This window comes from Sturnus vulgaris, chromosome 14 (genome assembly GCF_052056855.1).
Source record: "Sturnus vulgaris isolate bStuVul1 chromosome 14, bStuVul1.hap1, whole genome shotgun sequence".
In the NCBI taxonomy this organism is placed as follows: Eukaryota; Metazoa; Chordata; class Aves; order Passeriformes; family Sturnidae; genus Sturnus; species Sturnus vulgaris.
In genome coordinates this window covers 1,265,864-1,291,787 of record NC_142256.1, presented here as the reverse complement: position 1 = coordinate 1,291,787, position 25,924 = coordinate 1,265,864, and the positions used below count along the sequence as shown (strand labels likewise).

Below are 25,924 nucleotides of genomic sequence, written 5' to 3'. Positions count from 1 at the left end.
TGGAGTTCACTCCCAAACACTCCTATCCTCACTGGGGACGGTCCTGCAGCCATGGCAGGGGTTATTGGTGTCGCTGTCCCCCACAACACTCTTTGTGGGAAAAAGCCACCCTGTGCCACTCAGACAGTGAGGGTTTTTTAATAAATACCTTTTTTTTTTTTTTTTTTTTTTTTTTGCACAGAAATATACCAAGTTTTACAGAATACAAACTGCAGGGATAATGACCGAGCATCAAAGACAGGATGCAGAGTACCCTTGTGTCTCCCTCCAGTGTTCTCTGGGCTCTGATGCTCGCTGTCAGGTCTCCCCATAACCCCAACCTGCTAAGGCTGGGGAGGGGATAGACGAGGTGCCAGCATGTCCTGCCCCAGGAGCAGCCACGCCGGGCAAGCCTCAGATCTGGGCTGAGGGCACCAGCTGTGAGAGCATCACTGGGGCCGGGCAGGATGCAGGCCACTGATGGATGGACAATAGCCTTTTGGTGCTGGTGGAGGCTGGTGCAGGGTGAACACCGGGTGGTGGCAGTGCTGGGAGTTTCTGGGCTGCTTCTGGGAGGTTGGAGCAAAACCCTTGTATTAATTAATCCATCAAACTTGACTGGGAAAGGACAGTCCTGTTGCCTGGACCCTACAGGCAGCTGCCCAGGGAAAGGGGACACTGATCCCACAGCAAAACACCTGGCTCTGCCCTGCCCTGGCAACACAACCACCCGAGCAGGGCTTGGCCCTGCACCTGACTGTGAGGCATGGTCCTGTGGCTCCCACCTCTGTCAGCAGGACTTCCATGCCTCAGCCCTGGACACCAAACACTCAGCCCATCTGAGAGGTCAGGAAGAGAGTGGGGGCTTGCATTCCACTTCAGCTGCTCTGGAGGACAAAGAGCCCCAAAGAGAGGGGCCAGGCAGGGCAGAGAGGTTTGGGGTAGGGAGAGGAGAGGTTTGGCCTGTCTGCAGGTTCTCAGCTCTGGGGCAGACACCAGCCAGGCCACGCTCCAGGAGAGTGTTCAATCCCCATCACTTAAAGCCCTGAGACCACATTTGGCTGGGGGTCAGAGACAACCTCCTTGGCCAGCTCTGCAGCAACCAGACCTCCAGCTGCTCAGCACCCACAAGGGGAAAGCATAGAGCACCAAGAAAAGGCTCTGCTACTCCAAAGCCACTTACCTCAAGTACAAGACCACCACGAGCCCTTTCTCCCTTTCTAAAGAGATCTAGGATATCAGAGAGCACCTTCCTGACTGCTCCTCCCTGATCTCCACACAGCAAATATCACTACAGGCACCACAGCGTGGACCGGGCTCCCCACTCCCACTTGGCAATAAATCCACCTGGGGGAAGCACCATCTCCCCACAGAGCTGGCCCCACCAACTGCAGGGATGGACAAAAATTTGCCACACAAATCCTGCATCTCCATCACCTGATCAGAGCCCTGAGCAGTACAACAGGGCCCAGTGAGGTTGAGCAGCAGCCCAGGGAAGCAGCAAGGCTGCTCTAATCATGGGAAATGTTATGTCTGTTTGAGGGGGAAGTGAGGAAATCAAATGCACCATGGGGAGACCCCTGCATTGAGCCAGGAACAAACTGCTGCTCTGCTCTGGCTGCTACAGCACTTATGTGAGTGGAGAGTGAGGGGCAGGAGATGGCTGGCTGGCTCCAGAGCCATCCCACAGCTCTGCCTCACCCCACCTGGGGACAGCAATTTTTGGTTAGGAGGGTAAGGCTATTGTGTGATGGCACCAGATTGTACAGGTGAGATGGGGGCCTGACGGACACCTGAAGGGGGTCCCAGGCACGGCGAAGGGAGGGTGGCTGGGTGAGTGTGAGTGTGTGAAGAGGCAGGAGGGAGGCAGACCCGCTATTTGACCGCGGCAGGGGCCGTGGCCACGATCTCTTCGTACTTGGGCGGAGGCTCATTGTAGGAGATGCTGGTCTCCTCGCCACTGCTGCTCTCCGGGTGGCCCGTCACCTCCTCATAGGAAGGCGGGGGGGTGGCACTGGACAGTCTGGAGAGGACGGAGACAGAATGCTCAGGTGGGCAGAGGGTGCTGTCTGGTTGGGGGGTGCCCCCGGCTCTGCCATCCCCAGCCCCCCTGTTGCTGGCTTCCCGCTGGTACTGGGTCTCCCCTTGGCTCTGCGACCGCTCCCGGTACACCATGACCCTGGGGAGGCTGCGGCCCGTCCGGCTGGCCAGGTAACGGTTCTGGGCATAGGAAGGGCGGTGGCGGGTGGCCTTTTGCAGCTGGCACCTCCAGATGATGAAGAGGGCGATGACTATGAGAAGAGCCACTCCCAAGAGGGGCACCACCACGTACATAGCGTCAGAGCGCTCCGTGCTGTGCCCGGGGTCCTTGACAGAGTACACAGAGCTGGTGTAGCCTTTCCAAAACTCCATCTGCAACAGGAACAGAGGAACAACCATCACGTGCTGCAGGTGGGGGAAGGACCCCAACCACCACCAGCAATAATCACTGCCCTCCCCAGCCCCACAAAAGGGGCACAGCATTTTGGATGTCCCCCACCCCTTCAACCTGTGGGAACCAACACAGAACTTCCTGGGAACATCCCTCAACAGCTCCCACACCAAGCTGGGAAAACTTTACTCCACACCTAGAGAATCATGGGCTACAGCACAGATTTGCCACACATGCCCTGGGAGTGCTAGCTCAACCTGCAGCTGTGGGCAGGGTGTCCTGGCAAAAGCAAGGTGAGGCCATTTCCTGGGAAAGGAAAGCCATGCTGGGAAGTGAGGCCACAACACGCTGCCTGCAGCCAGAAGAGAACAAAAGAAACAGGAGAGGCTATTCCCCCTGTGCTTTCCTTCTGTCTCCAGCCTAGCTGGAGGTGTGAGCCCTCCCACATGCACGGGGGAGCAGCGCAGGACACACGCACCGTCTTCTCCTTGTTCTCAAACACCTCCTTGACCTCCTCGTAGCTGCAGACCTCCTCGATGCACTCCCGCTCGATGGTGCCCTGCCGGATCTCCTCCAGGAAGCCATTGGCTCTGGGAAAGCGTTTCAGGAGCGAATGGGCATTCCTGGCCCCCAAGAACACTGTAACACACAAGGCAGAGACATTCTGAGCAGGGACAGCCCCACACCTGCCCTCTGCCCAGCCAAGCTTTCCCACCCAGCTTCCTGATGCTGCATGCATCCCCAACACCAAAAAAACAGGGCTACAATCAGGTAGGACAGCAGGCAGGACAGCCAAAAGGGCACAGGACTCTGAGGGTCTGCCCAGAGACATATGACACCAGGAGCCCTCCTCTCAGGACTGAGGTGCTAGAGACATCAGAAGCGGCAGCTGCAGCCACTTAGGGCAACTGAGGAAGAGACAAAAGGCTCCAAAAATATTTGTTACCAACCTTCTGCCCCTGATGGATTTCATCTTTCTGCCCCTTTGCTGCAGGGCAAGAGAGATCCCACCAGGAGAGCAAGACTCCACAGGGCTGGGACACAGAGCTCTGCCAGGACACAGGGCCAGCACCGAGAGGGACTCAGAGCACACAGTTCAACACCACAGCCTGCTGGAAGCTGCAGTCCCTGCTGCCAGCTGCTCAGGGGTCATGCAAGCTCAGGTGGCATCAAAGACTCTGCTCAGGCCCCAGAGAAACCACTGTCTTTTCCCAGGCCCAGAACAACAAGGGCAAACATTCCCCAAACACAGGGACGGCACAGGGGTTTATGAATCAGGGGCTGGAGCAACCTCTCCTCACACAGCATCACATTCTCATCCCCACTGTGTTTTGATGCAGAGGCCTCACAAACTTTCCTCTGCTCCTAAAGCCTGGAAGACTCCTCAAGTCTTCCCACAGCACATGCAGTCCTGAAGCCAGACAGAGCAGGAACAGCACCTTCCTGCCTGCAAGAAACATCAAAGCCTCTCCCCCATATTCTGCAGGAGGGACACCTCCATGGGGTGCAGGAGGCAAGCACCTGCCAGGACCTGCAGCAGCACAGGTGGCAAAGAAGCTGTTGTTTAGAGAGCAGAAACTTTACACAAAACATGATCCTTCCAGGATCCAAACACGCATTTCACGAATGAGTGTTTCCACGAGGCAGTTCAACACACTCAGCTGTAGGCTGGTTCCAGCTCTTCCCACCAAGCCACAAAATCCTGCTGCTTCCCTTGGGAAGATGAATCAGTTCAGCTGGGTGATCCATATGAACCTATTTACTTCCTTCACCCTCAGGCTCAGTCTTCCACTGGATCAACAAGGTGAACCCATTCAAACAGCAGCAGCATCAAAGGAGGCAGGGGGACAGAATCTCCCATCTGACCAGCTTGGTGCTAACAAAATACTGGCTCCACAAGCAAAACAGTCAGTGAAAAGCCACCAACTTCTTTCCTTTGGAGCCTTTTGCCAGGGAGAAAGGCAGGTTTCCTTCTGCTTTACCTTCCATGTATCTTGCTGCTGAAACAATATAGCAACGTATGTGTGAGAGTATTTGGAAATATCAACAGGATCATGGTGTAAGAAACAACTACTACACTGCTACACCATCCTGGGCTTGGAGGCACTGAGCTGCTTTTGTGCTGCGTAGGTGCATTCTCCCCTTGTGATTTATTAATGCCTTGCTTCTGTGAGAGTTTGCAGAGGGCTGAACCACTGAGGTGTGAATGAAGAGCAGCATGAATGATGTGAGTCACAGATCTTCCTTCAGAATCGACTTTATTATGCAAACCATTTTTTTTTTACAAGGACAACCGAAAAAGCATTTTCAAGAGGCACAGAAGGCATCTCGCAGAAGGGCAGGGATCAGCTTTCCTTGGCTTTCACAGCTGAGGAGAGCTATCCTGGCTGGAGAGGGAACAGGCTGGGAGGCTGACCTTGTCTTGAGCCTTTCCAGAAGGAGATGAAATTTTACAAAGACAACATTCATTCTGCAAATGTCCCGTACTTTGCTGGAGAAGTCTGGCCTCACCTCCTTTGCCTCCCACCTTGATCAGGCCATGGTATAAACTGTCCCCTCCTTGGCACTTGAGCCTGAGACTCGGATTTCAACTTCCTCAGCACATCTTAGAGCAACAAGCTTGGCTGCAGATCTCACTGTCAGGGTTTTCCATCCCTGCAGAAAGCAGTCACTGGACCCCTTCCCTGCTTTGCCATGCTGAGCTGGCCACTAAGGTAGGAAATAAAAACAGACACACAGGCAGGCAGGTATCACAAGCACTGTCCCAACTGCAAGCATGCTGTGACAGAGGTGTGTGTTTTTCCCCACATGCAATTTCCCTCAAGGACATAGAAATGGCAGGAGACGGGAAACTGAGTCACTGCTCCCTCCTCCTGAAAGTGCAAAGAGCTCCCACGTGGCTCAGGACCAGAGCAGGAAAACCACTGGCCTTCAGGAAATGAGCCTCTCATCCCTACTGGATCCCCCACTGACATGAAGAGCAGGCAGCCAAGCAGGTCCTGTCCCCCAACCACAGGGCTGAGGGGACCTGCCAATGCCCAGCAGCCTCCATGCTCCTCCCCTGTGCCTCTCCAAGTCTCCCCACACCAGCTGGAGAACTGGTGCTCAGGAAAGATCAGAGCTTTAGGCAGGGGAAGCAGGAGCAAGAGCTGAGTTCACCTCATCCCTGCTGGGTTTCCTGGGGTGCTGCTGGCTCCTGGTGGACACCACCCCATGTCTCAGCTGCCCTGCTCGGGGGGGACACCCTGGGGCTGTTTCTCTGGGGAAGGACTGTGGCTCTACCTGCAGAGGGACAGCCAGGGATGGCAGGGCGCTTGTGGTGGAGAACCTTCCCACCACCACATCCCCTCCTGCACATCAGGGTCACCACGAAGGGGACAGCTTGGCAGGGGACACCTTCCACCACCAGGAAATGCTGGTGAGCCAGCACCTGAGCTCTGGGAAGGAGAAAAGGCAGCAGTGGAAGAAGGCAGGGACCCAGCTGGGCACCCTCCTCATTAACTGAAGATTAAAGCAGCCTTTTAAAAACACTGCCTGAAGATCTCTGCTCCCTCCCGCCCCGAGCACAGCACAGATAATGAAAGAAGGCATACCTGTCATCCCTGGGGTCCTCCTCCTCCTCCCTAGCGTGGCTACTGCCTCCACCATCACAGCTGGCTCTGGCGACACTCCAAGCAAATCCTGAGATCCCAGGCAGATCTCTCCATCTCCCCCTTCACTACAGCCATGCTCCTTACGCTCCCATCACACCGGGGCACACAGCCTCCATGCAGGCTGCCCAGAAGAGTGAGGAGGGAGGCTTGAGCCCAGCTCTGGACAGACCACACACCCCTCTGCAGCCTCAGTAGGCTCAGCCCATGTTTAATGCTGGCCCAGCACTGCTCTGGGTGTGCCACAGCAAGCTCGGAGTGGGGCTGAACTCGGCAGCTTCCACAGAACACAGAGCCCCTGGTGCCACTGGCCACACAGGGCAGTGTGGCCCCCAGAGTGGGCACTGGCAGGGTGCCAGTCATGGGCATGAGGAGCACTGTTGATAGGAGATATCAGCACAGACAGGCAGCCCAGAGAGCCCTGGGGAAGCCTGTCCTGCACAGCAAGCACCACACAGAGACAGAAATGCTGCAGCCTCCGGGTAGTCCCAGAGAGGTCTGACCTCCAGCACCTCCTCTCGACTCCCACCTTGCAGAGGGGAGAGAGAAGCACAAGTCAGGCCAGACCTCAGACCTCACCCGGGGCCAACAGCCAATGGCAGCTGCTCCCCACAGAGGATAACACCCCCCAAAATGCACAAGCGCCTCTTTCTTGAGAGGTAGCTGTCAAACATCCCCCTTCTGTCCTCCAATATCACCGCCACCTCTCCTGGGGAGCACTTACTTGCCATGCTGCCTCACTCGGCCAAGGGGGGCTCCTGCCTACCTGCAGGGAAGAAAACAGGAGAGTCACTGACAGCTTAAATTTCCAGCCCAGTTTCAAAGCCCATACCTCCATCACCCAGGATCAGATTCATGCAGAAGACATGGTGCTGAGTGGTGAACCCACGACAGATCCCACCCAGACAAGCAGTGCCCCTGCAGCGAGACAAGGATTCCAGCTGCCTCCCCACTCTTCACCTGCCTGGAGGGGCTGGAGGGGCTCAGGGCACCCTCAGCTCCCAGAGTGCTGGGGCAGGTCCCAGGAAGAAGCAGGGCCCTTGCAGACCAGCGGAATAGGAATGGAAAAACTGGATGAAGGATAGACTCCATTTCTCACCAGCAGATGAGATGATCTGCTAGGAGCAGCCCTTCCACAAGAGATTGATGGATACAGGTGAAGCAATCATCTTATTTTAGACCAACTTCACAGACGTGCCAGTTCTCATTTCTGCAACTCCTACCCACAATCTGGTTGTTGGGCCAAGCTAAGGGCAGCAGCAAGAATGACAGAGCTGCCTGCACAGCCAGGACAACAGCTCTCCAGCTGGACAAGCACCTTTTGTGCTTCAAAACCAAAACTAAACTACACAAAACCCCACAGAAGTTAAACAAAGCCCTGCATAAGCAGAGAATATCTGCTTGTTTTCCATGCTTTGTCTTCTCCCTGTGCTTAATGCCCCGCGGATCAGACTGCCCTGGGCTGACTATTGCTGCGTCTGACACTTGCTGTGGCAAAGCCACAACTCCGTCAGGAGACAGACAGGACAGGACTGCCCAGCTCCTACAGGGATTTATTGCAGATGAAGTAGCAAGCATGGTTAGAAACAGCAGGAACTAAACCACATGCTGGTCTCTGGCCAAAGACTTTAGATATCTAGTTATTCCAAAAGCACTTGGATCTACTCTGCTGGAGTGAGGTCATGGACAGCACAGGGTCAACAGGGCTGGAAACACAGCTCTCTTTTCACATAAAAGGCAGGCACACAGAAGGGCTGATGCTGCACACCAGCACACCTCACAATAGCCACTTTCCAGTAAATGGAGCACCTCTCCCTGCCAACATCAGGTTTGCTGTGCTTTCCAAGGTTCCTACATCATGAAGTGGGAAGAGGGCATGCAAGCCTGGAGCTGTGTCCAGAGAGAGAAAGCAGCTTCTTCCCAGCAGTCTGGGAAGCTCAGATTGCAAACCTCAGTCTGGAGTTGAAGCAAGAGTGAGGAAAAGCAGAAGAGCACCAGAAGTACATGGGAGGGGTCTGCTGCCTCCAGTGCCCCACAGCTCAATCCCGCTTCTCTGAGCCCTTCTGGGGGACGTGAGAGATCCATGAATTCCCCCAGAGGCTCTGAGCAGGGACCATCTGACCCACTTCTGCTGTCATCAGTTTTTACAAAGAGACTCAAAGCCCCAGGATAGAAGAAAGCACACCACAGAGAACACGCCACAGTTTCCACACAAACCCTCGTTGTTACAAGCATTCTCCCCCTCTGATGGACAGAAGAACAAAGACACAGAAAGAAGGATATTCTCACATCACACACCGGGCAACAAATTTAATGTTGTTTAATTTAATTTACACTCTTTGACTTTCTTCCATGTATCTTTGTCAATGCACCCAGTGCCACAATCAGGGAGGTGCACACAAGCCTCCAAGCACGAGCAGTGCCGGTGAGAAGGGCAGACGCCCCAGATGCTTATTTTTATTTCCACATGCAAATTCCTGGCTCCAGCGAGCAGGAGAAGCTGGAGCACTGCACACGCTGACGCCAAGGGGAGCAGCATCCCTCCTGCCCCCACGCAAGCTGAAAGAAGCCTGAAGCTGGAGGCTGACCTAGCAGACGCCCACCCATTCCTGATCCCCCCCTCCGGTTTCTCATCCTCTATAAATACCCCATCGATAGGAGGTTGCTAAGGCAACCGTGAGGAGGCGCGAGGGATGCAGCCATGGGAGGGAGGATGCTGCAGTCGCACATTTGTGTCTCCCCCAGGCTCCCCCCATCTCCGCCCCCGCTCCCGTCACTGATGCCAAAGGAGGAAATCGTGCCGGGAAAACACGGTGTGAGTGTGGAGCCGGACCCCCGAGGACCCCGAGGGGACCTGGGGGTCTACACTGGGAGGTGGCACCTCCTCGACAGGCTTGGGGGGCACAGGTACGGCTCGGGGGGATCCACAGCCCCCAGCGACGCGCCACGGCAGCAGGGAGGATGCTGACTGTGCCAGCATCACGTAGCCGTGGTGCCAGCGGCTCAGCTGGATCCCAGCAATATTGGGGGTTTTCCGTGCCAAGATCCACGGCGAGGAGAAGAGGCTACACCGGCTACGCTTGACAGGGCAGGAAGCCTCGCCCTCCCAAAACAGCCCTCACACCCCACCCTGCTCCCGGGCTGGTCCTCACGCTGCCCTGGCAGCCCCCAGCCCAAACCCAACTCCAAATCATCCCCACTGCGCCCCACGGCAGGGACCCCCCAGTTCATCTGTCACCCTGCAGCAGGGACCCCCAGCCCACCTGCCCAGGTGTGCAGTGGCTTTTCAGTCCCTCCTCAGCTTTCAGTGCCATTCCACGGCACAGCCCTCAATCCTGTCACCCCCAGAGACGAGACCCCCAGCTCACCTGTGACCCCAAAACAGGGACTACCAGCTCACCTGCCACCCCATGGCAGAGCCCCCCAGCCTACCTGTCACCCCACAGTGGGGTCCCCTTCCTCACCTGTCGCCCCATGCGGGGTACCTTGGCTCACCTGTCACCCCATAGCGGAGTCCCCTCGCTCACCTGTCACCCCATGGCAGGGTCCCCTAGCTCACCTGTCACCCCATAGCGGGGTCCTCTAGCTCTCCCGTCACCCTACAACAGAGACACCCATGTCACCTGTCACCCCATAGCGGGGTCTCCCAGCCCACCTCCCCGGCTCTGCGGGGTCTTTCTAGCCCCACCCTCCGCCCTACCGACACATCCCCCTCATCTCCGCCGCTCTGCCGTTCGCCGCGCGCCCAGACACGCCACGCCAGTCCCAGGGCTCCCGGCTCCCCCTTCCGCGGCACCAGCCCCTTCCTTCCCGCTCCAGCCCCGCAGCCGCGGTCCCACGGCTCCGCTTCCCTCCCCCCGGCCCCGCAGCCGCACCCCGGTCCCCGCCGGTACCTCATGGCGGCCCCGCGCCCGCCGCAGCCGCTCCCTCCCGCCGACGGGCAGGGGAGGGCAGGCCCCGCCCCCGACACGCCCCCTCCCGGCCCTCAGCCAATCGCACCCGTTCGCGGCCCGCGCGCGCCGCCTTCCTCTTGTAATGGGGCTGCGGGGCGTGGGCGGGGCCACACGCTCCCCTTCCAGCTCGGGGTGGATGGCCAGCCAATCAGAGCGGGCTGTGGCTGCCGGCTGGTGCCGCGATGGCCGCTGGGACTCGTAGTCCTGAGCCCCGCCGTGGTCCCGCGGAGCGCGGGCGCGGCCCGGGGACGGCCCCGGGAGCTGGTAGGAGCTTCGCGGGGGTCTGGCCCCGCTGCCGCACGCCACGCTGTCTGCCTTCCCCTGCCCGTTGCCTCACGCCGGCCTGCTAGGTCCGGGGCTGCCAGCATACCGCGGGTGTCCCGCGGTCACATCTCGTGTCGCCTCCTCCTCTTCATCATCCCCCTCCTCTTCTTCTTCTTCTTCTTCTTCTTCTTCTTCTTCTTCTTCTTCTTCTTCCTCCTCCTCCTCCTCGCTGCCCGAGTCCTCATAAAAGAAGAGAGTGGCCTGCACCGGGAAGTTCTCCAGCAGTTTCTCCCCCACGCTGTACAGGTGGTCAAAGGCCTTGGACTTGGGCCAGAGGAGCCTGCGTGGGGAGAGCCGGGGGTGAGCGCCCTGCCCGCCGTGCCCGCCGCGCCCGCCCGGGCCCCGGTGCCAGGGCACGTACCTGACTGGGTGCTGGAAGAACGCCAGCGCTTTGCCGGGACCGCCGTCCCCCTCCGCTGCCCGAGCCTGGGGAGACACGGCTGGGTGGTACCGGGGCTACCGCTGCCCTCCCCGCAGGGCGCACGGGCTGGCACCGGGATGCCCTGTGCTGTCATTGGGATGCCCTGTGCTGGCATCGAGATGCCCTGTGCCGGCACTGGGGATGCCCTGTGCTGGCATCGGGGTGCCCTGTGCTGACACCGGGGATGCCCTGTGCTGGCGCCCCACACACCCAGCAGCTCCCCCCTCCCCTGCCGCCAAGTTGAGGCACTCACGCCACCGCAGGGAAGCTGGCACCTACCCCCACACCCTCCTGACAGGCTTTTTGCCAGGGTAATCTCTCCCCCGTGCTCAAGAGCTGGTGCCCAGGCATCCCACTAACCCCCTGAGGAATGCCCGCCCAGCCTGGGAACAGGCGACCCTTTCAGGCTCCCGTTGGGGGGGCTGTGGTGGCCGTGTCCCCCCGGGGGGGTTCAGCCTGGCCCTGCCCCGGGGACTGCATGGACGCGGGGTGATGCTCCAGGGGAGGTGCACATGGCACAGCCGTGGGACAAAGGACTCCCGGGTGACTCTCTGGGGCGAGAGGCTAGTGTTCTGCCAGCAGAGACCCCAACCTCATGGGGACAGACACAGCAGGGTGTGCCAAACTCACAGGGTCCGTCTCCTCCCGCCGCGTCGCGGGTCCCTCCTGGGTTCGGGGCAGCCACGGTCTCCAGAGAGGAAGGGCTCTAGGAGAGAGAGCAGGTTCAGCACCACAGCCGCTCACCCTGGCCCGCTCCTCTTTTCCTTGCTCGCCCACAGCCTCACTCGCCCGCCCAGCCCTGCCCGGGTGCCAGCACCCTCTGTCCCATCCATGATCGCTGGGATCAGAAGTGTCCCCAGCACCGCAGCCTTCACCCAAACCCAAGCCGGAGCTTTCCCCTCCCACCTCCCTGCTCGCCCCACTCCCCCCAGCCTGCGCAGCACCCAGTACCTTGCCCCCTGCTCCAGCCCCAGGGGTGGGCAGGCACTGGCCACAGGCACCCGGAGCCCCTGGGCACTCAGGCAACAGGCAGCAGCTTGCATGGTGGCAGAAGACGCTGTCCCTTCTGACACTGCAGACCCTTGGTGGGGACACATTTATAGCTCTGCCTCGGCCGTGACTCACAAATTCTTCGGGGCTGAGGAGCAAGGGGATGGGGCTGTGGGGACAGCGGTGTGAAATTTGTCCCAGTTGTGTAAACAGAGGGCCGTGGGGAGGCTGGGGGCGGAGGGGCTGCGATCTCTGGTGGAAAAGCAAAACACAAAAGGGAAAATTTGGACACCATTTGTGAGAAAATCCCCGGGGGGGGGACAGGGGAGGGTAGAGACAATTAACAAGGATGATTAAGTGCTCTTTGTAGCCATTTGCATAAGGCACGCAGGGAGATGGGAAAGGGATGGGAAATGGTGGGGCGGGCGGAATGATGGGTATGGGTTTGGGACAGTGCAATGGGATGGGACTGCCTGTTGGGCATGCCATAGGGACAGCGTGGTGGGCTTATGATGGGGACAGCACAAAAGGGCATGATGAGAACAGTGATGGGCTACAGTGGTGGCAAGCACAGAGCCACCAGGAGGCAGCTGATGACTCCAGAGAGGCTCAAGAGCAGACAGAGAGGGAAGACTCGTGGCAGGGCTGGACTGCAGGCACTATCAAGGGTCTTGCTCAAGCATCCATGGCCCATCACTGCAGGGAGCTGCCAGATCCCATTCCACAGATGGGAGAGTGCGTACTCACCAGTGCTTCCTGCCCTCTCCTTTGAATTTTTGAGATGTGGCCCACACCAGGAGGTACAGAGAAACTCCACGATGTGAGGGTGCAAGGCTGATGCACCCCCTGGCCCCAGCAGGGTCACTCATCTCATCCCTGCCCACTGCTCCTGCCCAAGCACTCAAAGTGCCACTAGCAGAGCAGTCACCTCTTGCTCCTGGGAGAGTTTCAGTTTGGGACAAGGAAAGAAAATAGCAAATGGTCCCTGCTGTAGCTCTGCTATCAGCATCTAAACACTACTGTCCAAACGCTGCCCGGACCCTGCTCAGCTCCAAGCACAATTTGTCACCCCAGGCCCTCCCTGCCCCTCTCCATCTGTGGCAGCCGGTGAGCAGGAGGGGGCACGGGGCCAGCACAGCTCTCATTACCTTCCCATTTGCTCCTCATTTGGGCCTGTAGTCTTAGAACAACAAATCCCGTGGAGGAAAAGCAGGGTTAGGAAGAGTAAACCAAAAGCTCAGGCTGGCTCTGAGAAGTGGGGAACTCAACCTGCTGGTGTTTCACTGTTCCTCGAACCCCAATACAGGCAGCACAGCCCAGACTGGACACATGGATGGTGGCACAGTCACCTGGAGCCACTAAGGCTCTCCAGAAGGATGATAGCAAACCTCAAACCTGAACCCATTAGGTGAACCTACCCCAATAATTCATAGACAGCAAGCAAAGCGAGGCATCCCAGCTCCCCAATCCTTCCCGACACCCAAAGGGTTTAATTCTGATCTGCAATAAGCCTCTGATCCAGGCAGAGATTTGCAGGTGGATTGTGCAAAGCTGTAGCTGAACAACTGCAGCCCCTGATCCCCTGGGCTGGGGCCCAGGCTGCTCACCCTGCCTTGAGCAGCCGCCTCCAGTCCTGGGTGACCCTCGGCTGCAGCCACCCTGGTCCCACCCTGCATCTCCAGCCATTCCGTAAGTACCACAGAGCTCCCTCCTGCACCTTTCTGCCAGCACCCTGAGCACCCCAGGTGTTTCTTTTCCAGCAACTGAGACGGTGTGGGAGGTCTTGGGAGACGGAAAGCTCGGAAACCTTGGTGCCAAGCATTTGAGGTGGCAGTGGGGGGGAAAGGAGCAGAGGGGACGCCCTGGGTGGTGACAGCACGCTCAGCCAGGAGCGTTCGCAGGGTGAGGGAGGCCACTGACCACGGTGCCGGGGCTCAGTCCGGTTTCGCAAGGCATCACAGAAGGAGGAATTTTTAAACAAAGCTGAGGGAAAACAAACCAACCCTCTCCACCACCTCTGCCAACCTCCCCTGCCTGTGTACAGGGCTGTGGGTGGGAGGTGGCACCGGCACAAAGACCCAGCATGAGCTGCACCCCAAACTACTCACCCCTCCACAGGACAGGTCACCCTGCTTAGCTGGCATGCTTCCAGGAAGCATCCCAAAGGAGATGCCAGCCCTGATATAATCCTGCCCTCTGTGCGCCTCCAGGCTCTCCTGGGGATGCAGGTGTCACTGTCATGTGCATCCCTCTCCATCCTTGTCCCCAGCAGCACAGACAAGCTAATATCCATGGTTCAGTCTCAGGTGGCCATGTCCCATTGTCCCAAAGGAGCCTCAGCAGCTTGGTCGTGGGTGACTGCAGATGCCTTGGGTGAGCCCCTTGCAGATGGAGACGAGGTGCCATCCCCTTTCCTCAGCTGCGGGAGCTTTGGGTTCACCACCAGAAGTCACCTCCAGCAGGTCCCAAATAAGATGGTGCAGCTATAGCTTTTTGGCTTCCTCAGCTCGAGGCCTCACAGAAGACCAGGGACCTCGAGGAAGGCAGTGGGCACTTTCCCCTCACCAGCAGCTGGCTCTCCATCCCTGCCGGCGGCGTCAGTGCAGGGGAGGGCTTTGGCGTCCTTCCTGGGCAGTGCTGCTCTGCCTCTGGAGCCTGGCTGGGGAGATAGCGGAGGTGAAAGGGCACTTGGCGCTCCTCCACGGGCTTGGGTCAATCGTTAATCGGGGAGGGATTGCTTTCCACTCTGGCAGGTAACCTCCCCGCGCTCCCACCCCGCACAAAACCAGCACCCCCGGGAGCGGGGTGGAGCTGCAGCGCTGCGAGCGGAGCCTCTCGCAGGGCCATGGGAACGTGAGCACACGGGAGGGACCTGGGCGACAAGCTGCGAGCCCTGGGTAGGTGGCAGAGGTGACAGCCAGCCCTCACCATGGTGTCCATGGGGCTCCAGCTGCTGGGCTACACCGTGGCCTTCCTGGGCTACATCGGCACGCTGACAGCCACGCTGCTGCCCAGCTGGAAGACCAGCTCCTACATCGGCTCCAGCATCGTGACAGCCATCAGCTTCACCAAGGGGCTGTGGATGGAGTGCGCCACGTACAGCACGGGCATCACCCAGTGCGACATCTACAGCTCCCTGCTCAACCTGCCCGCCGACATCCAGGCGGCACAAGCCCTCATGGTGAGCTCCTGCGCCGTGTCCTCGCTCGCCTGCCTGCTCTCTGTGGTGGGCATGAGGTGCACCGTCTTCAGCCAGGGCTCGCCGGGCAAGGACCGGGTGGCGGTGGCGGGCGGCGCGACCTTCGTCCTCGGGGGGCTGCTGTGCTTCATCCCGCTGGTGTGGAACATCCACGTGGTGCTGCGGGATTTCCGCAACCCCGTGCTCCCCGACAGCATGAAGTTCGAGCTCGGGGAGGCTCTTTACCTCGGCATCATCTCCTCTCTCCTCTCCCTCATCGGCGGCTTCATCCTCTGCTCCTCCTGCCCTGCCCGGGACACGACGACCACCTACTCCAGCGCCTACCAGCCCCAGCTGCTGGCGAGCAAGAGCCCCCGGCACTCTGTCAGCCAGGTGCAGAAGAACAAGAGTGAAGTCAATTCCTACAACCTGACAGGATACGTGTAGTGGCTGCAGGTGGGAAGCAGGCTGGCACCTCTCCCGGCTCCCCAGAGCGTCCGGGCTTGCACCAAGGGAACGCGGTAAGAGCAGAGGACACGGCGGCATCGCCCGTGCTCAACCCTCTCGTGTGCTCGGGGGGGTTGACCCCGCTCTCTCCCTGGGATTCTGAGAGCCTTGTGACTGCTTGGAGATCCCAGCGGTGGCTTACATTGATGAAGGACCCTGAATCCGGCTTCTGTTCTTTACTCCATGCTGCCAGCTCGCAGGCTGCCCCTGGCACGGTGGGACCCCAGCCTGCATCCCCAGTAAACCTACCTGGAAAGGGGAGTGGGCTTGTGGCCCCAGGGGCCGGCCTGCTGGCCATGGAGGCATCACAGCAGGGTCAAGGGCATGTGTGTGGGTCTGGAGTCGCCGCTGGGGGGTTGAGTGCTGGCTGCAAACCAATGTCGCAATAAATATGTCTTTCTAGCCAGACTGTATCCGGGTTTTCTCTGGCACCGAAGGGCCAGCAGAGGGGCTGTGGAGGGGGCCAAGATGTGAAAGGTGCCCCTGGCCCTTGGTCTGGCCTGCCTCCCCCACCCCACAGCTGATGGCTTTGTCACATAGGAGCCCAGGCAGGTGGGAGCTCTGCTCAGGGGGAGGAGGGCCACTCCCTGGCACAGTTTGTCCCTGGGCACCACGCTGGGAGGTTGCCACGGACCACTACTGCCAGGGTGCCAGCAGGGACAAGCAGAGCTCCCTGTGGGATAACAGCAGGCAGCACCTTCCCTCTGTTTCCCCCAGCCCTTCTTGCTTCTAGGAGTGCAGGTGTGATGAGACTGGGGTGCCCACAGGGAGATTCATCAGGATGTGTGTGGCATATCCAAGTCCCCAGGTGAGAGGGAGCCTTGGCATTCCCACATCCTCATCCCAGTGAGCACTGGCACCCGTGGGGCAAACATGGTCCCAAGGACCAGAGGCAGCTCCTGGTTATGGTGGAGTCTGAGCTGCAGAGAGGCCTCACAGGCAGGTCCTGAGCCCTGAGGTCCTTGAGGGGTCTGTTTTGGGAGAAAAATGCCACCAGTGAGACACTGGAAAGCTGCAAGGGATTGGCAGGCAGGAGCCACGGCTGTGGAAGGTCAGGCTGCGTGGCTGCAGCCCTGCAGAGGAGCAGCAGTATGGCATCCACACAGGCTGCTGGTGGCACTGGGGGATGCTGGGCACATGCCAGGGCATGGCAGGAGACGAGGTGCAGGCAACCCAGCCCCACAGCCCACCAGGGAGCAAGAACATTTAAATCCCTCTGATGTACCACTGCCCCACATGAGAGAACCTCTGCTCTGCTGTGCCACAGCACAGGGCCACCCAGAGACCACCTTGCCCTGGCTCCTTGTCCTCCAGGGAGCAGGAGGCCTCGATCTACCTGCTGACCCCTCATAAAGCAATTTAGATTAGGTCATGGAGAGGAAGGGACCATATTCTCTGCTTCAAACGTCACCACCATCACCCTTGCACCAGTGAAATCATGTTTGCTATGGGGTTAACACACTCCTGATAACGTTGGGTCACGCTTTCTCTCCTCCTCAGAGAGCAAGGAGCCATATGGGGACCCACCCTCAGGTGACCGTCTCTGAAGGGAACCAAGGTGGATCTCAAGGCAAAGGCCAGTGACCCCATTTCCACAGTCGAAGCACAAAGCACAGCATCAACCCTGCACTCGCTGAGTTATTTATTCCTGCCGTGGGGAAAAGAGTGCCCTGGGGCATGCAAGAGGCTTTACCTGCTGGCTTCAGCCCCCCAGAAGATGCTGCAAGTTTTGAGGGTCCTTTAGCCATAAATGTTTTTGGTTTTTTTATTCTGAGCAGCTGGTGGAGAGAGTGGGAGAGAAAACGGCACAAAAGGTCACACCTTAAAGAGGAGGAATTCCTGGGCACTGGGTGCTTGCCCCTCGCCTCCCACCCCTGTCTGCGGGCAGAGGCTGTGCTAATTAAACAAAGGGGCATTTGAAATGCTCAGAGCTTCATTAGTGCTGGGCTTATTAATGCTTTAATTCAAGGAGCAGGAGGAAAGCTTCCCCCAGAAGGAGAAAGGCAGCTGGCACAGGCAGAGGCAGGCAGAGCTCAGAGCTGGGGTACAGAAACACCCATCACACTGGAACAGGGACCAGCCTTTCCCCAGGGCCCCAGGCCACCAGCCCTGCACAGGGGAGCCCCTGCGTTAAACAGTGGGTGGGTTCAGGGAGGGAAACATTTCTCTCCTCCAGTTTTCCTGGCTTTCAATATGAATGCACCCAAAGATGTGAAACTTGGCTACGGGGCAAGGCAGGTTGACACAGATTTTCCACTTGGGAAGGAGGATGGGAAAGGGGAGGGGAGGACACTGGGTGCACAGATGTGGTGGAAATGGTTATCTCTGCATCATGCAATAGCCATGTTCTTCATTATTGATAAAGCAGGTTCTTGAGGGCAGCCTGGATGTGGCCCAGCCTAGGGACAGAGAGAACAGGAGCCCAGACGCTGATGGCAAACATGAGTGAAGGGATGGAGCCAAGCCAGCCAGCACAGCACAGAGTCAGCCCCTCAGATGGCCTCTTGCCCCTCACCAGCTCAGTTGCAAAAGCTGAGGCTGCTCCAGGATTCCCTGTAGGAAAGGCACAGGGGAGCACAGTCAGGTTCAGGACAAGATGGGCAGCCAGGGGGAAAGCAGGGGTGGGAAGAGGGCTGGGTGGGGAAGAGCTCTCTCCATCTCAGGCCCTTGCCTTGCAGGCCAGTGTGATGGAATGGGGAGCCTTGCAACCCTCACTAGAGGGCAGTGACTAATCCCCTGTCATAAGGAAATGAGTCCTTTCCCTCTCCTCTTCTTGCTCTCGATGATGCCTCAATGGAAGGAACAGGGCAATAAAATACTAATGTGCCCTTATCTTCAAAAGTGATAGAGGCACTATAAACACTCAGTACACCCCAATCTGGGATCAGGGACTGCAACCTCATCAGCTGGTCACGAGAAACATGCAAAAAGTCACGACTTCTTCTTCCAAAGAGGGAACAACACAGCCCATCTCCAAGGCCCCTGCATCCAGCCCTCATCCACCAAGCCCTGCCCCAGGTGCAAGCAGAGCACTGGGCAGGGATGCCCAGGTAAAAAAGGGCACAGGTTTGCCCGAGACCCACCAGGATCACACACCTCTCACTTCCCTGGAGCACTCTAGGCAAGCAGAGCTCCTTCTGGCATTCCCAACCTGCTTCTCATCTCTGCCTAGCACAGCTGACCTGAAGCAGCAGCAAATAATCCATGCAAGCTCTCTGGGGAGTATCAGGCCACGTGCTGGGAGGGCCCATCTCTGCCTGCAGCCCCCAGGAATTGCTCAGATAGGAGAGATGGGAGGGGGAAGGAAATTCGGGCCAAACTCCTCATGGGCTGAGGCACTTGGAAAGGGCCAGCACATTCCTCCACCCTCTCCCCAGCCACAGCTCACTCCCAGCTGCCTCCCACGCCGTGTCAGAGCCTCCTGGCCCCTCAGAAAGCCAGGGTTGATATGGAAGATTGCCCATGGCTTTGCAGCAGCCTTTTCAGGAGCAGCAGAGGACACACAACTGAAAGGGGCTGCTCCCAGGCACCCCAAATCCTGGCTCCCAGGCTAGCTCAAGTCACTGGTAGGAATGGGAGAGGCATTCCCTGCCCCAGCCATGTCCCTGAGCCTCATGGATTCACCTCTGAGCATCTGTGGTGCTCAGCTGGCAATTGCACTCACGTTTTACCTCCAGAGGCTCCCTGCCCTCCTGGAGCCCTAGGCATGGCCCTGTCTGGAGTCAGGACAGACAATACGGGTTGTTGGTGCCTAGCTCTTCTGGTCCTGGTGGGAGACCTTGCAATGGAGGTGAGAAACAAGCCCCTCTTTGGAAAACACCTTCTGTCAGGGAAAAACTGGGGCACAAGCTCACAGCTTTCCACAGCCTCCCAGAAGAGACCTGTTTAAAGGCACTTTAAAGGATCTTTTGGTCTTGAAGGAAAGATATGAGGGAAACAGGGCAAAATGAACTCCATGACACTGCAGGGAACAGACCTTTGGGTGCACCAGAGATTGCTAGAAAGCACCTTCCTGTTTGAACAACAGCTCAGAAATCTATCAGGAGGGTTATAAAACGTGTTTATCTCAGAAAACCTGATATCTCTGGAGAGGACATGGAGGCTTGATCTTCCAGGCATTGCATTAACATCACAATTGGACTCTTCCATAATAATTTGAGTCTAATCTCTACTGGAGGAGCTTCAGGTTAGTGATCTCAGCAAACCTCATGTATATGCAATCTGTAGCAGCAAAAAAAGGCTTTGTAGTAGAACCCATACCAATTCAGTGAGCAAGACAGATTTATAGTGGTACAAACATAAGCTCTTCCACAAATTTTACAGAAATATTGGGGAAAACATACTCCATCTCCAAAATCTGCCAAAATCTGCTTTGGAGAACTAGTTTAGAGAATTGCAGATAAATTATCCTACACCCTAAACAGCTCCACTGCCAAGTGATGGTTCCACAGCATAACACTGGACAGAAGAGAGGAAGACCAGAGGATCCCAAACACCTTTACATGGACAAACAGAACTACAACCACCCTAGCAAGTCTAGAGAGTCATCCTGAGCAATCCCTGACATCCTATCTTCTCCATGCTTGAGGGCACCAACAATTTGGCAGCTGCTACCAAAGGTTCATACCTAGAAGATGCTCAGACCCCAGAACAGCCAAACCCCTCCAGGCTCTCTGCTAAGCACCATGAGTCTGGAAGAAACAAATAACCCCATAAGAAGAGGAAACCAGGGGAGATTCACCAGCTCTGGGGGTGCCTTTTATGGCTACTCAGGATTTCAGGGCGTGCTTTGGATTAAGTTTTTCCCACACTGGCAAACTAATGTAATCTTTCCTCAAGTCAGGTGTCTTTTTTCACAGAACTTACAACACCCTCTATTTCTGGGATGTCCAGCCTGCTAAAAAAGGCTGAAAGCAGAACAAGACTCACGTCAGAAGCAGCATGATTGCTTTGAACCTGCTTTCCCAGAAAAGCTGTCTCTCTAGGTTTCTCAGGTCACTGGAGCAAAGTCCCACAGCACCACCTCTACCTGGCCGGGTGCTCCCAAGATTTCTCCAACAGATGCATTTTCATTACCCAAAGTTTTGGCCCTTTCCTTTTGAGGCAGCAGGCACAATTTCAGCCTTCAGTATTTTCCAGGGCATAGAAAAGCCCAGAGATTCTGCAGGCATTACAGAGCTAAGGGCAGACCTCAGCTATCCTTGGATCCACTGTGATGCTCCCTTGCCCTTTGAACTATTCCAGTACACCTTTACAGGAATGAGGGCTCTGCTCTTTGCCTCTGGTTCTTCCCCAGCTGCCACAGAAGCCAACACATGTCACAGAGCACTGGCAGCCTCAGACTCTCCCATGACTGAACGCCTCCTCCTCAGCCTTCTGCCCTTACCAAACACCCCTTACTTTAATGTTTCCAGATTGTGAACTGGCAGGATGTTTCACCCCAGGCCTGGCTGCTGGCCGGGGCAAGGCTCGCTCCACCTCCGTGCTGCCCGGGGCGGGGGGGGGGGGGGTGGCAGGGGAGAGATATCAGAGAGAAAAACAATTAGCTCCTTGTTTTCAAGGCAGGGAGAGCAGGCTTCAGGGCTTCAGATCCAGGACAGCCTTGGCAATGGGAAGGACCTCCCTGTTGCCCTGTTGCAAGGCAAAGCCCCTGGAAGCGGCTCCCAGAACAAGTCCCCATAGCCCAGCCCAGGGAGATGCCAGGATCCTGCTAACACACGATAAATTTCCAGCTGCCTGGGCTGACCTGTCCCCATAGCTGACACCCCAGGGCCTGCTCACAAGCAAGGGTCTTCCCAATCTCAGGGAATCCCATCTCCCTGCTGTGCTAGGGTGACCAGTGTCCCAAGGGGCTGATTTCTGCCTTGGGATTCTGCACCTGGAAAGAGGTGTTTCACCTCACAGGTCACAGGCAGATGCACCTAATCAGTAATTTCAATACTGAGTAAAATCCTCATGGGGAATAAAAGGGAATAAGTAGCACAGTGTAAAGGCAGCCCAGTCCTATGCAACGAGACAAGTTTACCCTCAGCTGTCCCTGAGTGCAGCTGCCCTTTCCCATGGAAGATCTTTGCAAAGCAGAGGGAGGCTGCCCAGGAAATGCAGGACTAAACCTCCCAGCTCAGTGATGGGATAAAGAGACCCACAGTGCCTTCAACAGTGTGACCTGAGGGGAAACACAACACTGCTCTTCCCTGACTCCTTGCATCGCTGCTTGCTCCTCCACACCCCTCATGCAATGCTGGAACCAAGGCGAGGACAGGCTGAGTCCCCCCAGGACTTCATGGGGCACAGCATGGTGCTGGCACAGGGGACACTGAGAGCTCTGGGAGGAGAAGGCTTTGCCAAACATTCTTATCTCTGAAGATGCCTTTCTGACCGCCTCACCTACAGTAAGTGTTTATCTCCACTACACAACTTAATCCCCCCCAAACTACTCTGGCAGCAACTCCTGGCACAGGCATCCCTGAGAGAGCTTTGAAAGATGCAGAAGAGAAGTGCCAGGTTTCAAACCCAGCTACGCTGATACCAGCTTATCTAAGGAAAATTAATAGCTGCAGTTTGCCAAGCTACATCCATTTAGGAAACACTCCATCACAGAACTACTTTGTGTGTTATTTCCTCACACTGGGGAAAACAAATCAGCTCAAGAAATGCCAAAATACCCATGTATTGCTGTAAGGAGCATATATTTTTATCTTGCTGCTGATGTCAGACACAGAGAGGTGAGAATATGAAGCCTGCTAACCGTTCACAGGCTGCTGAACGCTTCTGTAGGCTCATGGATCTCCGCTGATGGATGCTTGCATCAAAGCTGGCCTTTGCTCACCACCTCCTCATTCAGCAAAGCCCATTCCTCTCACTAACGCCTGAGTGTCTGTTTTCTGTACCTCATCGTGCTGGGCTTGGCTGGGCAGACTTAATTTCCTTCACAGCAGCTGCTGTGGGGCTGGGTTTAGTTTTGTGCTGGAAACAGCATTGAACACACAGGGATGTCTGAGTTATCACTGAGCAGGGATTACACACAGCCAGGGCCTTTCCTGCTCCTCACCCTCACCTGAGAGGAGCTTGTGGGGCACAGCCAGGACAGCTGATCCCAACTGACCCCAGGGATATCCCAGACCATGTGGCATCACCCTCAGCACATAAAGCTGGGGGAGAAGGAGGAAGGGAAGACATTCTGAGTTTGTCTTCCCAAGCCATTGTTACATGTCATGGAGCCCTGCCTTCCTGGAACACTTGCCTGCCACGGGAGGCAGTGGATGAATTCCTTGTTTTGCTTTGCTTGCATACATGACTTTTGCTTTAGCTATTAAACTGTTTTTATCTCAACCCACGGGTTTTCTCACTTTTACTTTTCCAGTTCTCTCCCCCATCCCACTGGTAGGGAGGGAGTGAGTGGCTGCGTGGGGCTGAGTTGCTGGCTGGGGTTAAACCATGACAATCACTCAAAATTGTTCTCCTTTCCCTGGGTGGCAGGAAGAAACCAGGAGACAGGTTTTAGCCCAAGGGCTTGACACATGCCAAGAAAAACTCTAGGGATGTCTGTGAATAATCTTCTGAAAAATAAGGTTAAGTATGTTAGGGATAAAGTTCAGATCATAGAGCTACTTAAATGGGAAGGAATAAAAAAAGATGCAAAGAGGAGGAGCAGCAGCAGCTAAGATTACACATATGTGCAGCGAAGAACATTGAGATCAAGTCTGAAGGAGGTGTGGACATTTCCTGCTTTAGAAGCAGCTTTGGAGAAGAAAATAAAGGTCTGTCTTTTCACCCTCCCAGGGTAGATGCTTCAAGGGATGACTTGATTTTGGGATAAAACTTCCCAGAATGGTCAGAAGCATGGATGCTCCCAAGATCATTGGTTATTTTGTACTTCAGAAAATGTATTTCATGCAACCCTAAAAACTGGTGCAAGCATCCCAAACACTGCTAAAGCAAAACTTTGGCTCATTGCAATATCCTGGTACAGATTCAATATCCTCAACAGCTCTATTGAAAATTGAATATGATTGGGGTGTAGGCCTGTGGTTTGAGGACCAGCTGGAGAGACGTCAGAAGCAAAACACCAACCATGAATGATGGTAAGAAATGCTACTTTCAAACCATGAATGGAGGGAGATAAGGGAGCTACCTTCGATCTCGTGCTCCCACCTGCAGCACTGACCTGAAAACACAGTAAACAGCACAATCTGAAAATGTCAAGAGAGGTCACAGAAACAGCTCTGAAATCTTAAATGATGAGCTGGAGATGAAACAGGATTCAACCAAGCAGGAGATCAGGAATGCTAGAGACAGACATAAGTCCTACAGACTACAAAAAAACCCCACAGCTGTATAGACTTGTTCTTTCTGCCTCCAATAGCAACAGAGAAAGTCCCTTCTGTGGTAAGGTATAAGTGCAGTCCTGGGGAAAATGACGTGGCACAATCCTCACCATGCAGGATGGGGCACTTTGTCCACATCCACATCCCAGTATTGCTCAACTCTGACTCTCAGGCAACACACATGGCACACGTTTGGTGATATCACCTAAGCACTGGTTTCTGTCACATGGTCTCATGCTTTTCCAGGTAAAATGAAGTGTTTGAGTCAAAGGAGTGATGCTGTGCTGACCACTCACACACCCTCTCCTCCATACCCACGACCTGGGAGAGACAATGTACTTCAGGAGCAAATGTGTGACTGTAAGGGTGACTTCTCCTCAGCTCCTAGGGGCCAGTCATTTTATGGTATAAAGGAGGAAATCAGGTTTGATTCAAGACGCTTCTGCACTGGAAATAAGCACAGGCTTGAATGATACTGAACTACTTGCACTTGTCCTTATTTTCTTCCCATGAACAATATACTGCAGGCAGCACAAGGACTTGGAGCCTCTTTTGGGTGCAACCGCTCCCCTTTGTCACATCTGGCTGCTCCCAAACCCCTTATCTTCCTCCAAACTCCCCATCATCCTTGCCATTTCCCAGGTTTAAGATACAGTCATGCTGCTGGCTAAAGAGTAGTCTAAGAAAACAAGCCTAAACAAGCGAAGCTGCTGGGCAGGACAGCAGCAATGGAAGGAGCGGGGCTCAGCCAGGCTGACCCAGAGCCTTGCAGCAGATGTGACAGCAAGCCCAGCGTCACCACCCAGCCGGCTGTTCCCATGGCTACACGGGAAGATAAATTGAGTTCAAGGAACCTCGTGTCGCTACATTATTTAACAAACAGACAGTCACGCTCACAGGCAGGGACCCAGTTTAGCAGATGCGTGGGCTGATCAGGCCGATGGATGCCTGAGTGCCTCACAGGGCTCAAATCCTCAAGCCCAGCACCACGGTGCTCTAGCCTGAGCCAGGCAGGGTGTTAGCCACAAGGAGAGTCCAGCATAGCCACAGAAGAGCCTGCAAGACCACAGCTGTTTGTCCACAAACACAACCAGGCCTTGAACCTGACAGAGTCCTGGATACCTGACCCATTTATGGAATGTGATAAATGTGATTCGTGCTAACTAAATTGTAGCTATGTTAGCAAAATTGTACTCAAATCAATAGAAAATAATTGTTACAAAGCAGTTGTTTGGTAAATTGGACAAATAGAACGTCATTCATAACATGGAACAATCCAAAGACTGATTCAGGAAAGGAAAGGCCACTCCACCTGCAAGTCCGTGTTCTCAAATTCAGCACTGGGCAAAGAGGAAAGGAATGTGGGCACAAAGAAAAGCATAGGAGGAAAAAAGAGTGTGGAGGAGTTATAGGGGTGTTGGGAGAGATGAACAGGCTTTGAGGGCAAAGGTGTTGATTGAACTCGAAAGTGCTGCAGAGTTTATGTTTGGAAAAGGTGGTTCAGCATGGCAGCAGTGAGGAGAAACAAGAGGGATCTGGGGGGAAGCTGAGGCAGGGAAAACAGGAGCAACAGGAGGTGCTTGGCCCCATGACTGCCTGAGCAGCGAGGGATGAGCAGGACTATTCTCACCACTCGGTGTTTTCAGTGCTGGTGTAACCCAGGGCCTTTCCCCTTTCCCAAAATCCCACAAGGAGGAGCAGAAGGTAACCTAGATCGGTCTGATTCACCAACCAGCTGCAGAGGGCCCCGATTCTGTGAGATGCCAAGGTCCACTGGGCTGAGCTCGGGACCATTCCCTGGGCAGGCAGTGGGGACATGTATGGGACACAGCCAGGCCAGCAGTGCCACCGTGTGGGAGCAGGTCACCTCCTTCTGCCGGGACACGGGCACCAAGGGCTCCTGGAGCATGAAACAGAGCTGTTGGAAACACAAACACACATACATACATATATAAACAAACTCAACTCTATCCCTCCTCCCCCTATCTCGAAACTTAAAAAGAATGAAAGACTTATCCAGAGAAATTTTCTCAGCCAGAAATCTGCTCCTTGCTGGAAGCCAAAAGATTGTGTTGTCTCTCAAGTGTTTTTCAATAATGCCCAGAAAAATAACTCTCTTTTGCCAGGCATTGAAGTGAGACTGACAGGGCTGTAATTACCAGGG

The 25,924-nt window shown here is 55.9% G+C and overlaps 2 protein-coding genes across 3 annotated transcripts; one reads left to right on the top strand and one right to left on the bottom strand.

The window, feature by feature from the left end:
- Positions 1-122: 122 nt before the first annotated feature.
- Positions 123-10,005, bottom strand: PRRG3 (proline rich and Gla domain 3). Of its 2 annotated transcripts, none has more exons than XM_088172941.1 (4): positions 9,954-10,005; positions 6,785-6,826; positions 2,889-3,049; positions 123-2,391 (listed from the first exon to the last, which is right to left on the bottom strand). In XM_088172941.1, exons 2-4 carry the CDS (start codon positions 6,789-6,791, stop codon positions 1,855-1,857), a joined length of 705 nt encoding a protein of 234 aa, XP_088029067.1. In that variant the 5' UTR covers positions 6,792-6,826; positions 9,954-10,005; the 3' UTR covers positions 123-1,854. The 2 variants fall into 2 exon arrangements, with proteins under 2 accessions (XP_088029067.1, XP_088029068.1); XM_088172942.1 differs by lacking the exon at positions 9,954-10,005 and adding an exon at positions 9,620-9,735.
- A 3,692-nt stretch (positions 10,006-13,697) lies between these two features.
- CLDN2 (claudin 2) lies at positions 13,698-15,839 on the top strand. The gene has a single exon (XM_014877241.2). The coding sequence runs from the start codon at positions 14,678-14,680 to the stop codon at positions 15,371-15,373; it is 696 nt and encodes a 231-aa protein (XP_014732727.1). The 5' UTR covers positions 13,698-14,677; the 3' UTR covers positions 15,374-15,839.
- The last annotated feature ends 10,085 nt before the right edge of the window (positions 15,840-25,924 follow it).